The sequence below is a fragment of the Hemitrygon akajei genome, chromosome 19, assembly GCF_048418815.1.
Source record: "Hemitrygon akajei chromosome 19, sHemAka1.3, whole genome shotgun sequence".
Classification (NCBI taxonomy): domain Eukaryota; kingdom Metazoa; phylum Chordata; class Chondrichthyes; order Myliobatiformes; family Dasyatidae; genus Hemitrygon; species Hemitrygon akajei.
Window position 1 is genome coordinate 9,481,910 of NC_133142.1, and position 27,935 is coordinate 9,509,844.

At 42.1% G+C, this 27,935-nt stretch overlaps 1 protein-coding gene across 1 annotated transcript in view; it reads left to right on the plus strand.

Annotated features, from left to right (window-relative positions):
• Nucleotides 1–16,167, plus strand: part of arih2 (ariadne homolog 2 (Drosophila)) — an 82,533-nt gene extending 66,366 nt beyond the window's left edge. The window contains exons 9-15 of the mRNA XM_073072051.1: nt 149–199; nt 294–315; nt 3,207–3,358; nt 8,591–8,734; nt 12,198–12,266; nt 13,276–13,359; nt 14,222–16,167. Of these exons, the coding sequence (XP_072928152.1) occupies nt 149–199; nt 294–315; nt 3,207–3,358; nt 8,591–8,734; nt 12,198–12,266; nt 13,276–13,359; nt 14,222–14,299 (600 nt within the window). The 3' untranslated portion in view covers nt 14,300–16,167. The remainder of the gene's footprint in view (nt 1–148; nt 200–293; nt 316–3,206; nt 3,359–8,590; nt 8,735–12,197; nt 12,267–13,275; nt 13,360–14,221) is intronic.
• The last annotated feature ends 11,768 nt before the right edge of the window (nt 16,168–27,935 follow it).

The window sequence follows — 27,935 nt, forward strand, 5'->3', positions numbered from 1 at the left end:
CAAATTTCAATCGTCACTATTAAAAGATGGACTGCTAAGCCATTAAAGTACTGCAATTTTGTAATAATTCCAAGTCCTGCTTTGGTAAAACTATAATGCATCAACCTGTTTTTTTGGTTCTAACTGTTTCTTTTAAAATATTTTACAGTGTCCTAAGTGCAATATTTGCATTGAGAAAAATGGAGGGTGCAATCACATGGTAAGATTGATGGATGCATCATGCAATGTGCTTGATTGATTTTCTAGTGTGTAAAATTAACTGTTTTATTAATTTTCATTTCTTTTTGTTTCAGCAATGTTCAAAGTGCAAGCATGGTGAGTCATTATAAAAGCAAATAATATTTTACATTGTATATATTTGGAAAATTCACACTTAACTGTTAGTAGTTTGCAAGGAAAAGTGCCATAGTCCTATGCATGAAATTAACTCTGTATGTCACAGAGAAATAAACAGCATATTACCTGTACTTCTGTGTACAATTGTGACTTGGAAGTTGTGAATTCTCTGGACTAGTGCCAATGGAGCATTGTTACTGTTTTTGGAAAAAAATCCTTGATTTGGTGGATGTAAAATGGTTTATGGTTGTATTAAAAAAATAACCTTATTCTGGAATCTCATCCAGCATTTTTTTCTTTTTATTTGTTTCTGGAATTTGCATCTAGTGTCCAATGCCTATGTACACTGGGCATTCTTAGTGGCCCTTGAACTGACAAGCCAGCTGAGAGTCGACCATACTGTTGGGTTTGGATTCAGATTTGCATCTGGGCCAGACCTAGGAAGAAGATCAGGTTTCCTTCCCTGATGGAAATTAGTGAATCAGTTGGGATTTTGCTGCTACAAAATGTTGATCATGTCAGTGAAGCAAGCTTTCAAACTCCAATTTCAAAACTTTGAATTAATATTCCAAGCTAGCATATTGCACTTCGGGTTGACTCCCAGACCATGCCATGCTAGTGCAGTGACTTAACCACCTTTCTCTTGTATTTGAGCTTGATATTTGAAAGGATGATATGTTAGTGTTTATGATGCAATCTAAGTTCAGTGGTATGAGAAAATCTGCAGATGCTGGAAATACAAAGCAACACACAGCAGGCCAGGCAGCATCTTTGGAGAAGAGTAAACAGTCAATGTTTCGGACCGAGACCTGTCATCCTGCTTTTAGAATATCTCTTTGGGATGCATCTATCTTGCACCTTCTGAACTGCTTCCAGAAACTCCAGTCATTGATGCTTTGCCATCATGCCTACTAGTATCCTTTTCCAATCAACTTTGTCCAGCTCCTCTCTCTTGTCTCTATAATTCCCCTTACTCCACTGTAATACAGATACATTTGACTTTAGCTTCACTCTCTCAAATCACAGGGTGAATTCTATCATATTATGATCACTATTTTCTAAGGATTCCTTTATCTTGAGTTCTCTCTTCGAATCTGGTTCATTGCACAATATGCAGTCCAGAATAGTTGATCTTCTAGTGGGTTCAACACCAAGCTGCTCTAAAAGGCACCTTGTAGGCATTCTGCAAATTCTCTCTCGTGGGATCCAAAATCAGCACCAACCTGATTTTCCCAATCTATTTGCATATTGAAATCCTCCATTGCTATCATAACATCGCCCCTTTGACATGCATGTTCTATCTTCCCATTGTAATTTGTAGCCCACACCTGGCTACTGTTTGGAGGCCAGTATATAACTCCCATCAGTGCCTTTTTACTGTTGCAGTTTAAAAAAAACTCTATACACAATAATTCTCTTTACTCCACAGTAATACTGATATATTTGACATTAGCTTCTCCCTCTCAAATTGCATTCTTAAGATTTAAGCATTTAAGATTCTTAAGCAATGTTCCCTCTTCCAAAGTGCTGGAGGAACTCAGCAGATCAGGCAGCATCTGTGGAGGGAAATGAACAGTCAGTCACTGATTTGGGTTGAGATCCTTTGTCAGGACTCTAGATTTCCAGCATCTGTAATGTACCTCATGTTGTAATAAAGTCAAAGTAAATTTATTGTCAAAGTACATATGTAGTATGTCACAATATTTCTACCTTAAGGTTCATTTTCTTGCAAACATTTACAGGAAATATAGAAATGCAACAGAATTTATGAAAAATTATACATAACAAAGACTGACAACCTGTATGCAAAAGAAGACAAATTGTGGAAATAAAAGAAATAATATAAAGAACATGAGTTGTAGATTTTCTTAAAATGAGTCTGTAGCTTGTGGACTCAGTTCAGAGTTGTGTGTGAAGTTTTCATGTCTGATGGTTGTAGGGTAATAACTGTTCTTGAATCTGGTGGTGTGAGATGCAAGGTTCCTGTAGCTCCTGCCTGATGATAGTAATGAGAAGAGAGCATAGCTTAGATGGTGGATCCTGTTGCTGTTGATGATATGTAATATGTAGAGGGAGGAATTGGCCGTGCGGCTTCAGAATCTTGTTCCACACCTGGGTAACTTACATTTTATAAAACAAACTGCTGGAGGAACTCAGTGCTGAGTTTCCTGTGGCACAAGAATGTACACTGACATTTCAAATCATTCAGATTCGAGCATCTGCCGTCTTTTGCACCTAGAGTTTTCTTTCCAAATGTGCACTTACAAACTTCACGTGGGTACATTTGACAGCGCATATATTTTCACTGGTTGAAGATTTGTAGTGTATTGTAGACCTGATTTTTTTTTTCACCTTTCGTGCATAATACAGAGGGGATGAGCACCAGTATAGTATCCATATTCCTGGCTAAAGTTAGTTAAAATACTGGACTTCTTCATTCCACGATCCTTTAACAGGTGGTGTACTTAGTGATTTGGACCAGGAAGAGCTTGGTTTTAGATGTGTCCTTCAGAATAACACTTTGTGGAGACAGAGTTTGGGAACAATATCTTGACATGGTACTATTGAAACTTAACAAGTCAAGTTTATGGAATTCTAAAATCTCTAATAGAAATCCAAAGATGTGGGTTAGTAGGTTAATCGGTCATTGTAAAACTGTCCTATGATTAGGCTAGTGTTAAATATGTGGGTTGCTGGGCAGCATGGCTTGTTGGACTGGAAAGGCCTGTTCCCTGCGACATTTCACAATAAAAACTAATTAACAAACAAGTAAATCAATCAATCCTGCCAATCCCATTCACTTGGTTTTCCCTCAAAAGTCCTGTGTTATGTTTCTCTCTCAAGCATCATTGTTGTGTTTATTTTCTTAGATTTCTGTTGGATGTGCCTGGGAGACTGGAAGACCCATGGCAGCGAGTATTATGAATGCAGTCGGTACAAAGAGAATCCTGACATTGTGAATCAGAGCCAGCAGGCACAGGCTAGGGAAGCCTTGAAGAAATACTTGTTCTATTTCGAAAGGGTAAGGGCTGTTTATAATAGATGTCTAAAATTGCCTGTTCTTTTCAGCTGCTTTCCAAAGCTGGCACTCTCCAATGGATGCATTGATCCAACATGTTTTCTATTTAGTGTTGGCTGTTTTGCATGTTTTTCCATTCAGACACATTCCACTTCTTATTTTAAGAGGCGTAACTTGTGATTGTAATTCTGGGGGTAGTATGTAATTTCTTTACTTGTTCAATATAGGTGGAGAGATGGGTAGTGTTGAGGAAGCAGGGAGTCTGCTGAAGGAATCAGACAGATCAGGAGAGTGGGCAAGGAAGTGGCAGATGACAATAGACAATAGGTGCAGAAGTAGACCATTCGGCCCTTCGAGCCTGCACCACCATTTTGAGATCATGGCTGATCATCTACTATCAATACCCGGTTCCTGCCTTGTCCCCATATCCCTTGATTCCCCTATCCATAAGATACCTATCTAGCTCCTCCTTGAAAGCATCCAGAGAATTGGCCTCCACTGCCTTCTGAGGCAGAGCATTCCAGACCCCCACAACTCTCTGGGAGAAGAAGTTTTTCCTTAACTCTGTCCTAATTGACCTACCCCTTATTCTCAAACCATGCCCTCTGGTACTGGACTCTCCCAGCATCTGGAACATATTTCCTGCCTCTATCTTGTCCAATCCCTTAATAATCTTATATGTTGCAATCAGATCCACTCTCAATCTCCTTAATTCCAGCGTGTACAAGCCCAGTCTCTCTAACCTCTCTGCGTAAGACAGTCCTGACATCCCAGGAATTAACCTTGTGAATCTATGCTGCACTTCCTCTACAGCCAGGATGTCCTTCCTTAACCCTGGAGACCAAAACTGTACACAATGCTCCAGGTGTGGTCTCACCAGGGCCCTGTACAAATGCAAAAGGATTTCCTTGCTCTTGTACTCAATTCCCTTTGTAATAAAGGCCAACATTCCATTAGCCTTCTTCACTGCCTGCTGCACTTGCTCATTCACCTTCAGTGACTGATGAACAAGGACTCCTAGATCTCTTTGTATTTCTCCCTTGCCTAACTCTACACCGTTCAGATAATAATCTGCCTTCCTGTTCTTACTCCCAAAGTGGATAACCTCACACTTATTCACATTAAACGTCGTCTGCCAAGTATCTACCCACTCACCCAGCCTATCCAAGTCACCCTGAATTCTCCTAACATCCTCATCACATGTCACACTGCTACCCAGCTTAGTATCGTCAGCAAACTTGCTGATGTTATTCTTAATGCCTTCATCTAAATCGTTGACGGAAATCGTAAACAGCTGTGGTCCCAATACCGAGCCTTGTGGCACCCCACTAGTCACCACCTGCCATTCCGAGAAACACCCATTCACCACTACCCTTTGCTTTCTATCTGCCAACCAGTTTTCTAACCATGTCAATGTCTTCCCCCCCAATGCCACGAGCTTTGATTTTACCCACCAATCTCCTATGTGGGACCTTATCAAATGCCTTCTGAAAATCGAGGTACACTACATCCACTGGATCTCCCTTGTCTAACTTCCTGGTTACATCCTCGAAAAACTCCAATAGATTAGTCAAGCATGATTTACCCTTGGTAAATCCATGCTGGCTTGACCCAATCCTATCACTGCTATCTAGATATGCCACTATTTCATCTTTAATAATGGACTCTAGCATCTTCCCCACTACTGATGTTAGGCTGACAGGTCGATAGTTCTCTGTTTTCTCCCTCCCTCCTTTCTTAAAAAGTGGGATAACATTAGCCATTCTCCAATCCTCAGGAACGGATTTTGAATCTAAGGAACATTGGAAAATGATTACCAATGCATCCGCAATTTCCAGGGCCACCTCCTTTAGTACCCTAGGATGCAGACCATCTGGACCTGGGGATTTGTCAGCCTTCAGTCCCATCAGTCTACTCATCACCATTTCCTTCCTAATGTCAATCTGTTTCATTTCCTCTGTTACCCTATGTCCTTGGCCCATCCATACATCTGGGAGATTGCTTGTGTCTATCCTTAGTGAAGACAGATCTAAAGTACTTATTAAATTCTTCTGCCGTTTCTCTGTTTCCCATAACAATTTCACCCAATTCATTCTTCAAGGGCCCAACATTGTTCTTAACTATCTTCTTTCTCTTCACATACCTAAAAAAGCTTTTGCTATCCTCCTTTATATTCCTGGCTAGCTTGCGTTCGTACCTCATTTTTTCTCCCCATATTGCCTCTTTAGTTAAGTTCTGTTGTTCCTTAAAAATTTCCCAATCATCTGTCCTCCCATTCACCTTAGCTCTGTCATACTTCCTTTTTTTTAAATGCTATGCAATCTCTGACTTCCTTTGTCAACCACTGTGGCCCCTTTCCCCCCTTTGAATCCTTCCTTCTCTGGGGGATGAACTGATTTTGCACCTTGTGCATTATTCCCAAGAATACCTGCCATTGCTGTTCCACTGTGTTTTCTGCTGGGATATCCGTCCAGTTAACTTTGGCCAGCTCCTCCCTCATGGCTCCATAGTCTCCTTTGTTCAACTGCAACACTGACACCTCTGAGCTGCCCTTATCCTTCTCAAATTGCAGATAAAAACTTATCATATTATGATCACTACCTCCTAATGGTTCCTTTACTTCAAGATCGCTTATCAAATCCTGTTCATTACATAACACTAAATCCAGAGTAGCCTTGTCCCTGGTCGGCTCTTGTACAAGCTGTTCCAAGAATGCATCCCTTAGGCACTCTACAAACTCCCTATCCTGGGGTCCAGCACCAACCTGATCCTCCCAGTTCACCTGCATGTTGAAATCCCCCATAACTACTGCGACATTACCTTTGCCACATGCCAATGTTAACTCCCTATTCAACTTGCACCCAATATCCATGCTACTGTTTGGTGGCCTGTAGACAACACCCATTAGGGTCCTTTTGCCCTTACTGTTCCTCAATTCTATCCACACAGACTCCACTTCTCCTGATCCTATGTCCCCCCTTGCAAAGGACTGAATCTCATTCCTCACCAACAGGGCCACCCCACCCCCTCTGCCCACATTTCTGTCCCTACGATAGCACGTATACCCTTGTACATTCATTTCCCAGGTCTGATCTCCCTGCAGCCATGTCTCCGTTATCCCAACAACATTATAGTTACCCATTCGCACCTGAGCTTCAAGCACATCAGCCTTATTTCTGACACTTCGTGCATTCAGATATAGAATTTTTAGCCCATTTCTCCTCTCTCTGTTTGAATCTCTCCCTATTGTGCTTAACCCAGCTCCCTGAACGCCCATCGGGCTGTACGCCCCTAGAATTTTATTGTCCTTCCTAAATTTACTTATTCTTTCTGCACATTTAACTCCATGTTCCGTCAGACCATCCCTCTGTACATGTGTCCTCCTTATCACTTGTTCCGCCTCACCTTTCTCTACTACACACTTAATATTCCGGAACCGTGTAGTCCCCACCTGTCCTTTATTCTTCATTTTGCTATCCACTCTCACATTCTGGATCCCCGCCCCCTGCAAATTTAGTTTAAACCCCCCCCCCCCCGAGAAGCACTAGCAAACTTCCCAGCAAGAATGTTAGTACCGCTTCAGTTCAGGTGTAAACCGTCCCTTCGGAACAGATCCCACCTTCCCTGGAACAAAGCCCAATTATCTAAAAACCTGAAGCCCTCCCTCCTGCACCATCCTCTCAGCCACGTATTAATCTGTATAATCTTCCTGTTCCTTGCCTCACTCGCACGTGGCACAGGTAGCAATCCTGAGATTGTTACCCTGGAGGTCCTGCTCTTCAGCTTCGCACCTAACTCCCTGAACTCCCTACGCAGGACCCCCTCACTCATCCTACCCACGTCGTTGGTCCCTACATGGACCACAACATCTGGATTCTTGCCCTCCCTCTCGAGAATAACCTGCACCCGATCTGAGATGTCTCGGACCCCGGCACCAGGGCAGCAACATACCATCCGAGACTCCGGATCTTCCCCCACAAAATATCCTATCTGCCCCCCGACTATAGAATCCTCTATCACTACCGCTCTCTTCTCTTCCCTCCTCCCCTTCCTAGTCGAGGGTCCAACCTCAGTGCCAGAGACAGGACCACTGCAACTTGTTCCTAGTAGGTCATCCCCACCAACAGTATCCAAAACGGTATACTTATTGTTGATGGGAACAGCCACAGGGGTGCTCTGCTCTCTCTGTCTGCTCCCCCTGCCTCTCTTGACTGTCACCCATTTGCCTACCTCCTGACTTTTCAGTGTGACTACCTCCCGATAACTCTTATCTATCTCTGCCTCTGCCTCCCGAATGATCCGTAGTTCATCCAGCTCCTGCTCCAATTCCCTAACTCGGTCTGATAGGAGCTGCAGCTGGATGCACCTTTTGCAGGTGTGGTCATCAGGGACAACTGTGTTGACCCTGACCTCCCACATACCGCATACGGAGCACACCACTGCTCTAACTGTCTCCCCCATTACCTGATCCCAGAAGTCAGAATAAATGAAAAAAGAACCTACTGACCTTACCTTTTTACCTCAGCAAGCACGTACTCAGGCTCACTGATTTCCTCTCACCGAAGCCCGCTTGCGCCAAAGCCCGCTGAGCCAAAGCCCAGCACTCTGCTCCCACACACTCCGCTGCCCACTCCTGAAAGTGGGCCTCTTTTTAAACCCCGCGCTCGCCGCTGACATCACCCGCGCCTGCGAAGTTTTACCTTCCTCCTCAGGTACTGTCCAGGTAGGTCCGAGGGTCTCGGCCTACCTACAACGGCTGATCCTCCGATCTCCAGTCGTCTGTCGACCTCGAGCACTCCTTACTCCCGCTCCACTGCCCGCACCGACACTGCCCTCTCCTATAGTCCTGATGGACTACAGTGTTGGGAAATGTATGGTCATGTATGTTGGTAGAAGCAATAAAAGTGCGGACTATTTTCTGAACGGAGAAAATTTAGAAATCAGAGGTGCAAGGGGACTTGGGAGTTCTGTTGCAGGATTTGTGTGGAGTGGAATATAAAAGCAAGGTTGTATTGCTGAGGCCTTACAAGGCATTGATCAGATTTCACTTGAGTATTGTGAGCAGCTTGGAGCCCCTTATACAAGAAAGGATGTGCTACCGTCTTCTGGTTTAAGGGTATTCTTTCATTGTTTGACTGTTGTGGTGGGATTCCACTTACTCCAATAAGCGTCCTGGATCAAATGTGGTTTTCAAAGGTGATGAAGAGGTTTACCTTTGTTTTCCTATTTCTTCAGTGGGAAAACCACAATAAAAGCCTGCAGCTGGAAGCACAGACATACCAGCGGATTCAAGAAAAAATCCAGGAACGTGTTATGAATAATTTGGGAACGTGGATTGATTGGCAGTATTTACAAAATGCTGCAAAGTTGCTTGCCAAGGTAAGTTACTTGTTCAATAATTATGAATTATTGAAACTGAACAAACTGAACATGGAAAAGCTAGATAATACTTTGTTTCTTTTATCCATGGGATGTGGGCACTGCTGATAGAGCTGCATCAATTGCCCTACTGAACTATGATTTGGTAATGTACTGGTGAACTGCTGTCATCTGTGTGATAAATGTATTTGTTCTGTCCTGTTAGCAAGTTCTGATCTTTGACTCTACATCAGTGAATGAAAGGTGACTTATTTCTAGCTTGTGGTTGTGATCCGGAGGGCTACTTAGCATAACTGTAATTTTGCTACCCCTTTGGGCCTCTTAAAAAAAAATGTGCTGGCAATGGAGAGGGTCCAGAGGAGGTCACAAGAACGGTCCTGGGAATGAAAAGGTTAGCTTATGAGGAGTGGTTGATAACTCTGGGTGTACTTCCTGGAGTTTAGAAAAATGAGGGAAATCTCATTGAAACCTGTCAAAGATTAAAAGACCTAGATATAGTGGACATGAAGAGGATGTTTCTTAGTGGTGGAGACTAGGACTGTAGGGCACATCTTCAGAACAGAAGGACATCTGTTTTGAATGAAGATGAGAAGGAATTTCTTTAGCCAGTGGGTGGTGAACCTGTGAAATTCTTTACCACAGATGGCTGTGGAGGCCAAGCCTTTGGGTGTATTTAAAGCGAAGGTTGATTGGTTCTTGATTATTAACAAAGTCATAGATTACAGGGAGAAGGCAGGAGAATGGGTTAAGAGGGATAATAAGTCAGCCATGCTGGAATGGTGGAATAGACTCAATGGGCTGCTGATTCTGGTCCTATGTCTTGTGGTCTTGTCCTTTTAGTTTGGAGGTGCTCTCAAAGAAACCATAGCTAATTGTTGTGGTACATTTGGTATTGAAACTGTGGTGATGGGGAGAGTCACAGAGCATGGTGTTATCTCATAATGTTACACAGTCACTTTGAAATCAACATTGAAGTTGCCCATCCACAGTTTATTCTGTAACACTTTTGTGCCTTAATCTCTATTCTAAATGCTGATCAGTATGGAGAAATGCAGATTTATCAGTAATGAATTTATCAGGTGGTTATCATCAACAGGTTTGCTATTCCATGTTTCTCCTGATGTGGTCTCCAGTTAGTGTTATTTCCTGGAGTTTCTCCCCCACTGACTGCCCGTCACTGTACCACCATTAGTCTGCTTGTCTTATGATGGAATAGAGCATTAACATCTTCAGGTCTAGCTTAACTAGACTGCAGGGCAACACACCAATTCTGGTGTGTCATAATATTTGAGAGTACAGTTTTGTGTGCCAGTCAGAATCAGTGCAAAGTGATTTTTCATATACTTTGTGATAGTGGTTTAATTTTACACTGTAAACACTTTAAAGCACCTTTTATAATACTGTTTACATTGTAAATATATGCTGTTATTTATGCACATTTTCTTCCATATTCATACTGACCTCTGACTTTATTTCTTTTTCTGACTGTAATTACTTTTCATTTATAAATGTTGAATATTATTTTTCTTTGCAAGTCACACCCTGACCAATACACCTCTGCAAATTTCCTAACACATGTAAATGTATATGGCGAATAAAGTTGATCCTTGATCCTTACCTGTGTGGCTTGCTGGTTCATTAAGAGCCTGTGTTATGTGAGTTCACTGTACACCAGAATGGGTAGGAGTGGCTTTTTCTGTGTCAGATATTAGTGAATTGAAATTTACAGTAGCAGTTACATTATTGTAATCCAGATTTAAGTTATTGAATTTAAATTTCCTGCCTTTTGCCCTCCCTACAGAGTCTAACGTCCTTTTGTTCTTACAGTTTCTGATTTTCATCATCACAGAGTTAAAAGTGGCCACAATCCATTCCAGCTACTTCCTCTTCTAAGATTCTCAGAATCTTAACTCCTGTCAAGCTTTTGTCACTTGTCCAAAAGCCTCTGTTGCTTATTTTGAAATTCTGTTTGGTTATGCTGTTGCGATTTTCCTTGCGGATATTTTATTAAATTTAAGTAGTAACCTGACAGTACACTGCCAAGGCTGATGACCAGCTGCACACACCACTATCGTCTTAAGTTGTGATCCCAGGTGGATGCACTGTTAAGTTTCTTATATGCTACAGTGAGAAAGTTGGTGCTTTCAAGATGCTAGTGACCCAACAACAATGCACAGTGGAATCATGACCTCAAACTTTGTAGATGAGCATGGATTGCCATAGAGTGCCATGTTTTCGTTAGATTGTTCAACACAGTTCCAAAAGAAGACACATTATGCCTGGGAATTCATCACAATTCAGGAAAAAGAAAGTATGCAGTGAGGTCACTTGCACTATCAAATTGATCTTTGTGTAGTTCAGAGTCTTTCTTGCACTCCCCATAGGCATTCCTTGTTGCCTCATTAACAGTGGGTTGGAGGTTGTACAATTTTTAATGGGCAAGAGCTTTACACCATATAATGTGAGAATTAATTCTATTACAAAATCATGATTGCCATTTAAATGGATTCAGGGTTTTTGTTTCCAGAAAAGGCAATGATAAATCATTCTGATCTCCAGAGTATTCATTACAGTGAAATTCAAGGGAATAACTCCAATCAATGGTTATCTCTGGTTTGGATTCTAAGAATTGTGTTTAAAGATAAAGGTTCGAGCTTAGTCTGTCATTACTTAATGCAACAGTCGGTCAAGTTGTGCTTTCGGATGTTACGCAACAGTAATTACTTCTAATTGCCCATGACCTTAATTGAAAGCATTTGGTCCTGCTCTATGATCAGGGTCCAACTCTATCTTTTGCCTCATTTAAATACCTCGGTACTGTCAGTGCTGAAAAATAATTCTGTGGATTAGCTCTGTGTGGAAGGAAAAATCTGTTGATTATCTCTGAGAGGACTGGGAAGCTTGTAACAATTAATATAATAGTTGATAATATTAACATTACAAATGACTTCAGTAACTGATTGAAGAAACACGGGTTATCTATCTGGGCTAAAAGTTTTGCTCAAAGGAAATCCCTTTCCAAGGGTGATAAACTTGCTATATGCCATAGAAAAGCAGCTTATAGTATGCATCCCTGCTATCAGGCTTGGAATTTGTCAGGAGTGTGTTAAGGAAGAGAGGTGTAATTGTTGGGACCTCTCAAGATTGCATGGCAATTTTGTCTTTGCAAGCACATTCACAAGATTTGGGTTGTCTGCAGTTAACCGTCATCGGCACAGCGTCTCTGTTGTGGTGGGAATGAAATTTGACCAGTTAGATTCTTTCAAGGCATGGCTTCATGCAAGGTTATTCAGTCAGCCACTAACACAAGTACAGGTGCACTGTACCGTGCAGCTCATGAATTACTTTAGTAGGCTGTAAAGGGATTATAAACACATTGGTTTGGCAGAATGGCTTGTTTTTGGCAAAATGTTACTGGAAATTCTGTCCAAAAGTTCCTAATAATTTTTTTCTCTTTCCAAAGTGTCGGTACACCTTGCAGTATACCTATCCATACGCATACTATATGGAGTCAGGGCCCAGGAAAAAACTGGTAAGAGCTTTGGTCATATAGGGACTTTGATGGAGCAGTTTTTTTATCCCCAGTTGCCAAAATGTAATGTAGTAACTTGATGTGGAGTATAGTCATTTTGCCTTTCGATACACTTCCTACTACATTCATTCTGAAGTGAGAGATTGTTCTATTAAACTAAAGGCTTAATACCATTTTTTGTATTCAATTGAAGTCTTTACTGTTGATCAATACGCACGATGTGGAATTCAGAAATGGTCTTGACTTTCTCTCCTCTCTAATAGGCCTTTGTGCTCATCAGACTTGATTTATTTAGAGATATAACACTGTAACAGGTCCTTCCAGCCTAATGAGCTGCATTGCCCAACTACACCCATGTGACTAGTTAACCTACTCATGTATGTCTTTGGGATGTGGGAGGAAACTGGAGCACCCAGGAGAAAAACACACAGGCATGGAGAGAGGATACAAGCTCCTTACAGGCAGCAGTGGAATTGAACCAGCTTGCTAACCATTATGATACTGTGCCGGCCTCCCTCCACAACCCCTCCATTGTTTTCTTTTTAGAAATTTGTAGTACTGTATTCTCTTTTATCCTCAATGGCGTACCTGTTAGTGCAGAGGAATTTTGGGCATCAGAGGCTGTAAAGCCCTTAATAAAGATACTGAAGAGGTTTACTTACGGGGCTAGGTATACAAGCGAGATTGGAAAAGTTCTTTTTATTGGAGCAGAAAAGGCCAAGAGTTGATGTAATAAATGTTATTAAGGTGGAAGGCTCTTGCAGACTAGAATGAAAAGTATTCTTGATGGGTGTGCCAAAGCCAAAAGTATTGGCAAAGTTCCCAAGTTTTCTTTATCAGTGTTTTAGGTGCGGGTTGCTGCCCCGTTTTAATTATAAAAGAACATTCGACAGGTTCTTGCATAGCTGCCAAGGCCAAACCATCTCCTGTGCAGTAAATTATTGATTCTCTGCAGGTCAGAACAACACTGGTCTCACAGTTTTACTGACTTGAAAATTATCTCTTCCAGTTTGAATACCAGCAAGCACAGCTGGAGGCAGAGATTGAGAATCTGTCGTGGAAGGTGGAGCGAGCAGACAGTTATGACCGAGGGGTAAGCAGTGTATTGGGATGGATTGCTGTTTATACCCCTACCCACATCATTATGCATTCACAAGTGTCACTGGCAACGCATTCAGAGATGCAGTTTTGCACACCACTATTGTAATGTGTGGTTATTTGAGTTGCCATTGTCTTCTTGTCAGCTTGAACCAGTCTAGCCATTCTCCTCTAACCTCTGTCATTAACAAAGTGTTTTCACTCACAGAACTGCTGCTCACCGGATGTATTTTGTACCATTCTCTGTAAACTGTTGTGCGTGAAAATCCCAGGAGATCAGCACTTTTCCACGGCCAAAGTTAATTAGATCATATTTCTTCCCCATTCTGAAGTTTGGTCTGAACAACAACTGAACCTCTTGATCATGTCTGCATGCTTTTATGCATTGAGTTGCTGCTGCATGATTGGCTGATTCGATATTTGCACTAATGAGCAGGTGTACGTAATAAAGTGGCCACTAAGTGTATAACCACAAGCACCAAAAGTTCTTAGTTGTTAGTAACTTGAGTTAATTAACTTTATCTGTTTACTTAGTTACCTGTAAACTGCATTTTACATGTGTGCAGATTTTAGCTACTTAATCTTGTAGTTTGAATTTGCAGTGATAAGAAAATTTGCAGTAAAGTGAAAACGAATACATACAGTTAAATCACTCTTGTTCATGCCTTCTATTCGCCATGGAAATGGCTCTCAGTGGGCTCTTTAGCTGGTGCTAAAGCTCACTGTACTTCAGTATAAGTTACAGATATATTTCCTATTTTGTCTAAAGAAAGATTCTGTGTGAACTTTGTTTCGATATCATTTATCTACTGGAGGTGTAGGAGCATATATTAAGATTAATCTCATTTGTATTTCAGGATCTAGAGAATCAAATGCATATAGCAGAACAGAGGCGTAGGACACTGCTTAAAGATTTTCATGACACCTCAGACTAAAAGAGTCCTTTGGACATGGTGACACTTCGAATGAGACCTTGGCTGGGGAAGATGAAGAAATACTGGCTTTAGTTCCTTGTTTCTTTTATCATCTGACATCCTTTGGTTTTCTTTTGTTTGTTGGAATAGTCAGAAACACTCATGGGTGTTTCCATTCATGAGTTATAATAGTGTTAGACTTTTTTTTAGAGGAAAAAAGATGTATTTCTTTTTTTTTTAAAAAGAAGAATGTGTTAACATTTTAAGAAGTCTTGGCTTTTACAAACACTTTCACAGAGACTGGAAAGATTGCAGAAGCCACAACACCCCACAGACTTTTAATGTAAGTTTTCACTAGAACAAGAATATTTGGGACATCTGTGGCACAACCTAATTATATCGTGCACACTGGCACCAACGCACGCTGCTTAAGCGACGGCTGGGAATTGAAAACTGCTTAAAGAGGAGTTGTTTGGGAATTATTTGGTTTTCTGGTATCTTGCTTTACTGTTAGTTGCCTGCTTTGGCTGGGAACAATCTTCTTTCTGTTTGATTTGAGGGGGATTAATGTCAACATTAATTTATATGTAGATGAAGGAAGTGGCCTGTCTTTGTGACATGTAGTGAACTTCCTAATACCTGCTGGAGAGCACAGTAAAAAATATGCCCCGCATTCTCCCCAAGGTGGAAAGGGAATGTGACAATTCAATAAGTTTGCTGTTATTATCTCTATTTTGAGCAGAACAGCTGATGACTTATACTGGTAATGATGCTCATGAATATTCATGAACTTCATGAACTACCCAACTTGCTCCCCACCCCACACCTTACCATGCACAGCAGTTTGTTACAACCTTGTTACCGGATCAGCATCAACAATTTTTAAAATAGTTTATACCCTTTTTTTAAAAAGAGAAAAAAAAAGTGTTTTGAGCTTTTTTCCCTAGACACACTTCTTGTAACGGTTTAGTGATGTACTTACTCTTGGTAAAATGGGGTCCTGGTTGTGTATGTGGGTTACCAGGATATATAATAAGTATGTTTTTATACATTTCATATTTGTCACACTACCTCGAGTGCGTTCAGCATTCTGATCCATAATAGTAAGAAGAGTGAAAAATTAATTTTTGTTTTGCTTAGCATTGGTGAGTAGGGGAACTATTTATGACGTGAATCTTTTTTCTCTCCCCTCCCCTCTGACGATGCAGCTGAGAGGTTGTGTAACTGCTGTAATGTTTTCAACTATTTGTGCTTTGTGCAGCAATAGAACCACTGTATCCTTGTTACTGGTATAAAAGACTATTTAATTCTACAGGCTTGCCATTGTCTGAAACCTTGCCGACCCTTTTCCCAGTCAAGTGCCACCTTACTGAGGGCAGCGCGTGCTGAGCTCTGGGTGAATTTGATTCTTTTTGACTGTTTGTCTTCTGCTGACCAGTGGCCGCCGTGCTCTGAATTTAGATGACACCTGGTATCAGTGATATAGCCACCTGTCTCACTGGCATGCATCACCATAACTGCAGATCAGCTGATGCAGGATGTGGCAGCAATGTTGACCACTCTGTTTGATTTAATTTTTCTTCCTCTCAAGAGAGAGTTTTGAAATTTCTGTCCCTTGAGATCCAGTTTCTGGTTTTCTCCAATGGCAAGGAACTCTTTGCAAGCAATAAAAATGTGTTTTTTTTTCTATTCTGCAGCATAACTAGTTGGAAGATTTCAACAACTAATTTAATTTTGAGCTTGTTACTATGCATGCTCAAGGTTTGCAGTGTTACTGAAACCACTTGATTGAATTATTACCTTGTAGCTGCTGCCCTCTTATCCCAATGTGAGCTGAATCACATGGATAACGTTGAATAAATCTCACAGCAATGTAGATTAACTCTTAACCCTTTTGCTTCCTGTTTCCATTTTGAATTTGGGCTGTTTGCTGGAATTGGGGAAATGTTTTAATTGGATCTCTCTGCCTGGGGGACTGGAAGTTTTGATCGCCATCAGAAAGTCTCATCTCACAGTATTAGTCATAGAGTTATAGAACACTACAGCACAGAAAAGACCCTTTGACCCATTTAGTTGGTACCAACTTATTTATCTGGCTAATGTCATCGACCTGCACCTGGACCATAGCCCTCCATACCCCTCTCATCCATGTACCTATCCAAAATTCTCTAGAAGTTGAAATTGAACCAGCATCCTCCTCTTCCACTGACAGCTCATTCCACAGACGCACCACCCTCTGAGTGAAGATGATCCCCCTCAAGACCCCCTTAAAATTTGACCTTTCACCCTTAATCCATGACTTCAAGGTCTAGTCTCACCTAAACTCTGTGTATAAAGACTGCTTGCTTTTACCCTTTTTATACCCCTCATAATTTTGTTTACCTCTATCAAATCTCCCCTCATTCACGCTCAAGGGAATAAAGTTCTAACCTACTTAACCTTTCCCTAGGTTGACTCGGGTCCTCAAGTCCTGGCAACATCCTTGTATCCTGCCTGTAACAGCCTGTCCCTGTATTTCCACCTTAGACTCCCTGAAGCACTTCCTGCATGTTTAAATTTTATTTTCTCCATCATTGAATTGCCGCAGTTTCCTGAAGTGTAACCTCTTCTTGGCTTTTGAGAGGTTGCCATTTCAACAGAAAAGGTGTTTGGGCTTCTCAGTGCTGACTAATCTACTGCAAATCTGAGCAGGTATTGAGACCTCTGACTTTGTGTCTGAAGCATTAGATTTAGTGGTCCGCTGTTCAATGATGTTCTTCTATGTACTGCCAAAAAAATAACCAATGTAAAATCAAAATGCCCATCACTCTACTTCAAGCTGAAATTGTTACCAATTTTTCAGAAGCTGTCAGATAGTCATCACCCTTTCACTATCATGGTTACTGAACCACTGTTAACAATCACTCAAGATCAAAATCTGACGAGTATACACTGGGCATATAATACAGATGAAGTCCATTTAGCCTGTGGTGCCTCTGCTAGCAATTTACTCAGATTGTCCTTTCCCCTGTCCCGTTGGTCAGGTTATGTTACTTTTTACTTCCCATCCTTCTGAATAATGTTGGATTTCTGGAGGTTTTGGGGAATTCTCGATTTGTGACTTTGGAGTAATGTTGAAACTGTGTTTCTACCACCTCTTGTCCCCTCTGTAACTTGCCCTTTTTGCCCAGTCTGGAGGGACTTTGTTGCCTCTCTATAAAGTGATGACGTACTTGTGGCAGAGCTAACCAGTAGGAATCATACACCTTCCTCATCTGTAAGTGGAAGTTCTGTATCTGGAAATTTCAAGAATGAGCATCAGGAACAATGGACAGCTGTCTTCGCCTGTTGAGATGATTTGATGATGGAGCAAGTATCTCACTGCTCCTAAAGATCCACTGAATCTGATCATCTCTTGTGTGTGCCTCTATGAACAGAGTACATGCAACCTCTGTTATTTCCAACAAATACAGATTAGTCATTTCCAAGTAATCTAGTAATGCAGCTGAGAGGAAGGAGAGTATTATTTAGATCAAATTTCAACAGTGTTACAGAGTGAAATGAGATTTAGGGAGTTTGGCATTGATCAGGGTGACATGGGCTTCAGAATTAACGGTTTGATGCAAAAGGTTTGCTGTAGAAATGGTTTTCTAGAATCTTAATAAAACCATATTTTAATGGTGACATTTCTTTAAGAGCTTGACTTGTCACCAAGTCTGTTGGTCAAGAAGTCATTGGAGTGGTCATAGGGATGTAGCACGAGCTGATCCATTTCACCTTTCAACTATTGTTAGCGTCCACAAAATATTTTGTGTGACCACATCTGACCTTTGATAATCTATCAGGTAAGTTCAGGGTTACAGTGTTGCTGTTGGGGAATATAATGTTGATTATTATTGGAGCTACTTTCAGGGGATCATCCATGGACAATTAATTACATGAAAATGCACACCCTCTGTACCCACCCTCCTGGAGGAACTCAGCAGGTCATCTATGTGTACCTGTCTGGTCTGTGGTAGTTATCGGTATCTAAGATAGCTTGTATACATAGATTGATTAGCGTCCATGAAATGGTGCTAAGCACAGAAGTATAAGGTGACTGATGGGAAATGATAACGTAGTGGTGGAGGGGTAGGTTAGTGGGTGGAGGTATTAGTCAGCCTTGCTGCTTGGGGAAAGTAGCTTTTGAGTCTGGTGGTCCTGGTGTAGGTGCTTTGTTGCCTCCTCTCTGGAAGTGGGGCAAACAATTCATGAGCAGGGTCTACCACCCCCTCTGGCACCATGTTCCACATACCCACCACTCTGTGTAAGTAAAAAAAAACCTTTTCTGACATCCCCCATTGTGCTTTAATCATTTTAAAATTATACAATCTTGTATTAGACTTCTTTCCTGGGGAAAAAGGCGCTGGCTAGTCCTACATCAATCCTGTTTTATTCTCCACTCCCCCATCCCTCTAGATTCTTCCACTCATTTACATTTAATGTGGCCAATTAACCTACCTGCGAGTGTTTTGGAGAATGTCTACACCGAATGCAAGTACATTCATGGTCGTTTCTGTTCCAAACAAGAACTTTCCTAATTTCTTGTAAGCTAAGTTCCTTATTCTAGACAAATATAGCCCTCTTCTATATCATTATTAATGCCTTTACAGCTTGAAATACTCAAAACTCCTTTGCATTAACAGTTATACCATTGAGGATAAAAGAGGAAATGGTTTTATAAATTTTCCAAAATAAATTGGGATAAAGGGCGACAGTACCATAATGGTTAGCATAACACTGTTACAGTGCGAGTGACTCGGGTTCAATTCTGCTGCCGTCTGGAAGGCATTTCTCCGGGTTCTCCGGTATAGACATCTGAGATCAGGATTGAACTTCATTGTTCAAGTGGACATTATATGAAAATCTCTTGCACCCGTTCATTACTTTTTGCCAGAATTAAAGTCATCATCTGGCCAGTTTCAAAATCCCAGTGTACTACATATATGTTAGAGATCTGACTTTCAACATATGCATTTAAATAACAAAATATTTCAAATTAACTCACAGGACCTTCATTTAAACAAAAGCAATTGGAATATTACTGTAAAAGTACAAGAGGCAGATTTTAACAAGCAGCTGAGAGAGCTATAGCTAGTGATGCTTTTGCAGCAGGTTCTGGAGCTTAAAGCCTGAAGATACCAATGGTGAAGTAGTGGATGAGCAATGAGACAGAATTAGACAAGCACAGATTGTTCAAGATTATTAGACTTATGAAGGATGTAAGACGGTTTACAAGTTCTATCCTGAAAGACAAGAGCGAGTTAACAAAAACTTGGCACTCTTAAGTGCAGTACATTTTTGACCAGCTCTTCAGTGTCTTCAAAGTTGAGCTTATTGTCACAAGCACAAGTACATGTATGCAGAAGTACAATGATGAACTTGGGAGTAACATCACAGGCACATCTGATGCATTTTACAACTGTGTGAAGTGTCATTTTAATTTTTGTGAGCATAAACTTGCTGTAATCACTTTTAGATACTTTCTGGGGAATTTAATAAACTTAAAACTATATAAGGAGATAGAGACACTTTAGAGGAAAAATAGGTTAATTTATGTTGGGGCAGTGGTGATGAATTTAAGAGGCATTATAGTACTCTGGATGGATTTCCATTACAATATGATGGTTGAAGGGACATATATCATTTAGATAAAGAGGAACCATCCATGATTCAGATGTGCAGTGTACAGTATATTTCTGTGTGGTTTGGCGTTCGTGTTCCATACCAGTGACATGAGCACAAACTCCAGGCTGATTATATGCCCTTCAGCTCAACTCTTCCTTCTCACCAGGATGCCTCCCTGAGGTCATGTCATTTGCATACATTTGGCCCATGCCTGTCTAAACCTCTTCTGCCTATGAACCTGTGCCGATGTTTTCTGAACATTGTAGTTTTACCGGCTCTACCGCTTCCTCGTGCAGTTCATTCCTTGTACTCACTGCCTTATCCATGGGAAATCTTGTCCTTTGGGTCCCTTTGAATCTTTCCCCTCTCACCTTAAACCTAATCCCTTTAATTTTTGACTTCCCTATCCTGGGGAAAAATAATAAGTCATTCACTTTAACCAGGCCTCTCGCGGTTTTATAAACTTGTGTAAGTCACCCCTCAGACCCATTCGCCCATGGGAAAACAGTCCCAGTCTTTGTGATCTTCCCTTCTTAAACAATTCTTCCAGTTGTAACATCCTCGTGGATCTTCCTTGCATCCTCTCTAGTTTAGGCTTGTGCAACTGGTAAAGGTTTTGTCTTTTGGATCAGTTATTAAAGCGGTTTCAAATTAAAGATTTGAAAGTAGAGTTTTGAAGGTTGGTCGAGGATGTGTAATACTTTCATATGATGTAAAGCAGTACAACATAGCACAGGACCTTCAGCCCAGGATGTGCTGACCAATATAAACCTAGTCCATGATTGATTTAACCCTTCCCTCCTACATAGCTAGTAATCCTCCATTTTTTCATGCATTCATATGCCTATCTAAAGTGAGAGTAGAAATGGGAGTTTTACAGCCGGTTAAGGGTTAAAGTTGAAATATTTAAGCCGTAACTTCTTCACCCAGTGGGTGAGGCAAGCTGCCAGTGCAAGTGGTGGATTGCAATATTTAAGAGAAGTTTGGATAAGTATATGGATGTGAGGGGTGTGGAGGACTATGGTCCGGTGCAGGTCGATGCAACTGGGCAGAATAATAGTTTGGCATGGACTAGATAAGCCGAAGGGTTTGTTTCAGTGCTGCAGTGTTCTATGACTGACAGCTTATCATTAAATATACTTCCTTTGCAGTAGAGTGTAAAGGTTGAAGTTGGAATTAGTTTATTATTGTCACGTAGAGAGATCCAATGAAAGACAGGCATGAGATGAGCAAGATTGAGATTCAAATTCAGATTTATTTATTGCGTGTACATCGAAACATACAGTGAAATGCATCGTTTGCATTAACAACCAACACACACATACAGATGTGCTGGGCAGTCCGCGTGTGTCGCCGTAGTCGATAGAATAACACAGAGCACAACAAACAACACAACAGCAGCAGCAGCAGCAGGAAGATCATTTCATATTCTAGATTCCAAAAGGTAAGAGCCCTGAAGAGCGGTCTTGACCGATACGTCAACTGTTCATCCATTTCCTTAGTTGCTGCCTGACCTGCCGAGTTCCTCCAGCATTTTGTATCTGTTGCTCTGGATTTCCAACATCTGCAGAATCTCTCGTGTTCGAAAAAGTAATTTATTTTGCCACTTGTGAAGGACAGCCCTCTCTTTCCAGGAATTAGAATTAACATTTTCAGAGTAGGAAATTATTCAATCATCTGCTTAATTTGTGGCTTACAGTTATTATACAGAGGCACTAAGTGCAGGTTGGAACACTTGCCATGAAATATCCAGCTTCTCGTGTAGTCAGAGGCTTATCCTTTTGTGCTCCAGCCATTGTTTGGATAGCGTAGTTTGACAAGGTTAATACAATTGATAATCGTACTTAGATTATTTTTTAGAGATGGTCTTTGCCAAGCGTTGCGAGATGCTCTGCCTACACGTTGTCCTGATATCAAGTTGCATAAGTGTGATTAGGCCAGACATTCCTTTGATCCTTTTCTGCTGGTCGGTAAGATCGCTGTTTACTCACGACCTTCCTGATCTGCAGCTCCTGCGGTGCACAATGTCTGGAGCTGGTTCTGTAGATTTTAAGTTCCTTCACTGAACAACAAGTGGTGCTGCTGTGCTCTTCCCCACTGAACCTGAAATATTTTAAATCCCTTAAGCATCAATTGACCCCGATTGTGAAATCTTGATTTCATTCATAATAAATCAAGGCTATTTGGATAAAGTCCTAACGGCACCAAGGAGTAGGGTTAACCAGAATGACTTATTTCTCATTAAAATTATTTTTAAAAGTGCCCTCTTTTACTAAAAGCTCAAGAGATTCTGTAGATACTGTAAAGCTAGAAGCAACAGACACAAAATGCTGGAAGAACTCGGCAGGTTAGGCACCATCTATGGTGGGCAATAAACAGCTGGCAAATCGGTCTGAGACCCTTTATCATAAATCCTGATGCAGCGTCTTGGCCCAAAACGTTAACAGTTTATTCCTCTCTAGATGCTGACCGACTTGCCGAGTTCCTTCGGCATTTTGTAAGCATTGATCCCTTTTTGTTCAGTGTTAAATTTGGTGGGAAGACTTTTAGTTACTCGACCCATCAGTCAAGATTTTATCTTCATCGAATTTAATGTCATACCAGGTTTGTGAAGTGCCTTGTAATGGTCCGGTACAATCTCCGTGGATTGTCACCTTGTCGTGATGGAGAAGCTGGTGTGGTCCTGAGATCCCGAGAGCGATGCCGTCTGGAGCTATACTCGGGTCGAGGGTGAGGTCCCTGACAAAGAACCAAGACCTCAGCGGTGGAACAGGCGAACGAAGTTACTTCGAACTCAACGGCTATGAAGGCTGCAACAAATCCATCAGCTCCAATCGTCGTGGTTTCCATGCCATTGGAATCAGTTGGTTGATTTCTGAAGTATCGTGTGCTTCTTGGAGTGCAACATCAAGTACACGTTAAACAAATACACGCGCAGGCGTCTTCGCTCTGTGATAGATCAACAGAACGAAGACCATCATCCTCGACCTCGCGGGATAGCCACGACGACGACGACGACAAATTTAAGTTGAAGAGCCGGAACAGTGGTGGTAGTGAAGAGTAAGACTGTCCACTGACAAAGGCTGAAAACATACTGACAATTCAGAAGGATAGCTTTTTCTTTGATCTAGGTCACAGATAGAAAATGGATCTGACCTCAAACACAATAAATTCTGCATTTGCTGGAAATTCAAACAAAACTCAAAATGCTTATGTAACTCAGCAGGTCATACAGCATCTATGGAAATGAATAAACAGTTGACGTTTTGGGCCGAGACCCTCCTCTGGACTAGAAAGGACGGGAGAAAACGCCAGAATAAAAAGGTGGCGAGAGGTGGGGTGGGAAGGGAAGAAAGGAGGATATCTAGAAGGTGATGGGTGAAGCCAAGTGGGTGGAAGGGTAAAGGATTGGAAGGGCCAATATTTTATGGCCCTTTATGGACCACGTCAGAGGATGGTTGAGGTCAATAGCGTCAGAGAGGCCAGACAAAACTGATGCTTACAGAGGGTGGGTGGGAGATGAGTTTCAATGGATCACAATACTGCCACACATGCTGGTTTGAGTGGCCCATTTCTGCCGCTCACACCGTCTATTCTTTGTTACTTTTATGTGGTTGCTGTTCAGTTTTTATCTAGAACTTAGAACAGCACAGATTATGACCAATAATTTGATGTACTTCTGCCAGGCCTTCCCTCAGCCTCTGCAGCTCCAGAGGACGCAATCCAAGATAGCCAATTTATGGAAAACCAAGGTAGTGTGGCATCATTACAGCTTGGGGCGTCAGAGTTCAGAATTCAATTATGATGTCCTCAGTAAGCAAGTTTGTACACTCTCCCTGTGACCATGTGGGTTTCCTCCCACAATCAAAAGACGTACGGGTTAGTAGGTTAATCGGTCATTGTAAATTGTCCTGTGATTAGGCTAGGATTAAAGCAGTAGGTTGCTGAGTGACGCGACACAGTGGGCCAGAAGGGCGTGCTTCATGCTGTTATATCTAAATAATAATAAAAATAAATTGCCCGGCTCCTTGTAGCTAATACTCTCCAATCCAGGCAATGTCCTGGTGAGCATCTTCTGCACCTTTTCCAAAATCTCGACAGCCTTCCTCTAATGGGGGCAACCAGAACTACATATAATACTCCAAATATGGTCCACCCAAAGTTTTCTGCAGCAGCAACATGATCATCTGACCTTTATCCTTGATGCCCTGACCAATGACCAATGACTCTTCTTTAGCATCCTATCCATTTGCCTTGTCATTTTCAGGAAGGTGTGGACTTCTACCCCAAGATCCTTCTGTACATAGATCAGGTTTATTATACAATGACATATGACTCAAGGCTTGTCATTTTGTGGAAGACATAAAAATTATAATCAACAAATCATGAGTGCAAAATAGGAATAATGAGAGTGTTCATGGACTGTTCTGAAATCTGATGGCTGAGAGGAAGAAGCAATTTCTGAATTATTGAGTGTGGGTCTTTGGGCTCTTGTACCTCCTCCCTGATGGTAGTAGTGAGAAGAGGTCATGTCCCAGATGGTTAAGGTTCTTCTTGAGGTGCTGCTTCTTGCAAATATACTTGTTGGTGTGGAGGCTTGTACCCTTTGATGGAGCTGCCTAAGGGTGCAGATGCTGGAAATCCAGAGTAACGCACACACACACACACACACACACACACACACACACACACACACACACACAGTGCTGGAGGAACTCAGCGGGTGAGGAAGCATCTATGACAAATGTCTTTCTTGTGATTGCAAGACCTTATGGACATTGGTAATACCAAATACTACAATTCCCGTTCATTAGTTTATTGGCAGGACCAACAGCTGTGTGTGGTCTTCGTTGTTGTATGTTGTGGCATCGCCTGTTACAGCCAGCCAGGAGAGGAGGTGGTGCAGGAGGAAGCAGAGGCATTGCATGGTGGGCACACTGGAATCCATGCTGGATGGGGGGATGGTCCCTCCAGGCTGGCTCCACCGTCAGTGCTACTTTCCAGTGTCATTCCCTGGAAGGCAAGCTGGATTGTCTTCATCTGTGGCTGACCCAGCATGAGATGAGAAACTGCTACATACTTGTTCTTGTAGAAATGTGGCCCAAGGACAATATCCCTATGCCCATCAATCTTCAGGCCATGCCACTCAGGGACATGTGCTAATATTATCCTGTGACTGTATGTACTAGATCATAACTACAGTACCGTGCATAAGTCTTATGCACAAATATATATAGATAGGGTGCCTTAAGACCTTTGCATGGCTCTGTAGTAATTTTATGTATCGCACTGTACTGCTGCTGCACAAAACCAATTTCATGACATGTGAGTGATGCTAAACCTGATTCTGAGATGAGTCTCTATTGTGGACTGAGAGTTGGAAGGAGGCAGGGAGAGGGGCATCATAGTTGGGAAGAGAGGGGAGGGAGCGGGAGGCACCAGAGAGGCATTCTGTCATGATCAGTAAACCAATAGTTTGGAATCAAATGACCTTGCCTAATGTCTCAGAGATGGGTGTGTCTGCATGCACACCACCCCGCCCCTGGAACTCCTCTGCCACCTATCCCACATCCCTCCCGCGGCACTCCACCCTCGTCATTCCCAGTATCCTTTGCTCCTGTCAGATTTACAAACTTGCTCTGCACTCCACATTGAATAATACTATGCAAAAGTCTTGGGCACCCTAGTTTTTTATATATATATATATGTGCCTAAGACTTTTGCACCATACTGTATTTGCACTGTGTGACTGTATGTGCTATGTTCTACACCCTGGCCCCAGAGGAATGCTGTTTAATTTGACTATATTCATGTATATGGTTGGATGAAAATTAAACTTGAACTTTATAAATTTCATCACAAACATTACAGATATCACCGAGTTCTTTACTGAGTTACATTGCTGTAATTCCAGCCCTTAGCCGTATGAATATGTGTATCTGACATCTTTAAATTTACTAGATGTCACTAGATGTCAGTTCCCAGAACGTCCTTATTTGCTTGGAGACACAGGGGACTACAGATGCTGGTATAGATGAGCTATATCCTCAGTTCTCTGTAAAATGCCCAAATTAAATTTGGGTGTGTGGGTTCCCAGTTGAAACTCTGGGCTGTATTCCGTCCTCTGTTGTGAAGTATCGTCCAGTGAGAGTTTAAAACTTTGCTGTGACGTTTATTCGATTTGCCACCAGGTGGCAGTGTCCCCCCTTCTGCCCATCCAGAATCAGCTGTGCGTCGGCTCGCTCATTGGTGGTCCTGAAACTACAGTACAAGCACGAATTGTCGTTCCAGATCCAGGATATTCCGGATGTTTTTCGGGCAAAGAAGTACTTTTTCTGATTGTGGGTTTGCTGCTATGTAGTGTGATGTCAGTAAAGCAAAAGGGCTGGTCACTGAATTCAGAAAGGGGATCGACGCATGAGCTTCTGTCTATGGCAACGGTGTTGAGGTTCAGAGGATTGAGGGCTTCAAGTTCCTCAGAAGCTTACATCACCAATCGCCCGTCCTGATCCAACCATGTAGATCTTATGGTCCAGAAAGCCCTACTGTACTTCCTGAGGAGGTTAAAGAAATCTGGCATGTCCCTACCAGTGACAGGGGTTCAGTTCCTTCCACTGCCTGTGAGGAGTTAGTACGTTCTCCCCGTGACTGTGTGGGTTTCCTTCCACAGTCCAACGACGTACTGGTTGGTAGGTTAATTGGTCACTGCAAATTGTCCCCTGACAAAGCAAGGGTTAAATTTGAGGTGTGTGGGTTCCCAGTTGAAACTCTGGGCTGTATTCCATCCTCTGTTGTGAAGTATCGTCCAGTGAGAATTGGGTGGGTGGGTTGGCTTGAAGGGCCAGAGGACCTATTCTGCACTTTATCTCGGTAAGTAAACAATGGATAAAACCCTTCCCAATTTTTATCGATGTGCCACAGAAAGAATTCTGTCTGGATACATAGCAGCTTGATATGGCAACTCCTCTGTACGTGGACACAAGAAGCTGCAAAGGTCTGTGGGCGCACCACAGCATATCATGGGAAACCTACTTCTCACTGCCTCAGTAAAGCAGCCTGCATAACCAAAGACCTGACCACCCCAGACATTGTTTCCGCTTCCCTCTCCCATCAGGCAGAAGATACAGAGGCCTGAAAGCACGCACCATCAGGCTCAAGGGCAGTTCCTACTCTGCTGCTCTAAGACTATTCAAATCGTTCTTTAGTATGATAAATAGGACTTTTGACCTCTCAATCCACCTCACTGTAATCTTGCACCTTGTCGTTTATCGACACTGCACTTCCTGTAGTTGTTACACTTTATTCTGCATTCTGTTACTGCTTTACCTCATTCACCTCAATTCACGGTGTGGTGATCTGATCTGTATGAACTGTATGCAAGACAAGCTTGTTACTGTATCTCGGTACACGTGATTCCGATTGTAATTTTCAACAATGTCAGCTGAGGGATGGATCACCAACACCAGGGAGAGCCAACACGTCGAAACCAGGGCTGAGGCTTGATCTCCACCAACTCTATTCCATGGGACACTGGAGACTTAAAATCGCACAACTTAGAAACAGGCCGTTCAACCCACCACATCTATGCAGTCTTCTGCATCCACTTACACCTCAGTTAATGATAGGGGTCCAGGGCTGGGGACCCCTGATCAGCACTAATGCTAAAAACATTAAATCTCATTCCTCTCACCTCCTAAGCCTTCTTTATTTTGATACCACAACCATGAGAAAAAAAAGATTTTGACTGTCTACCTTGTTTGCTCCTCTTTTAAGTTTACCCACTTCGATCAGGTCAACTCCCCCCCCCCCCCCACCCCAGCCTCCTATGCTCGAGGGAAGATGCAGTCCCTCCCCGTAACTAATGTCCAGGCAACATCCTGGTGAAACACACACAAAGTGGCTGGGGTAGTTCTTGGCCGGAGGTGGCAAGTGTTTATTTCCCTCCACAGATGTTGCCTGACCAGCTGAGTTCCTAGGGTATGAGACGCTGGGGTCTTGACCTCACCATCCG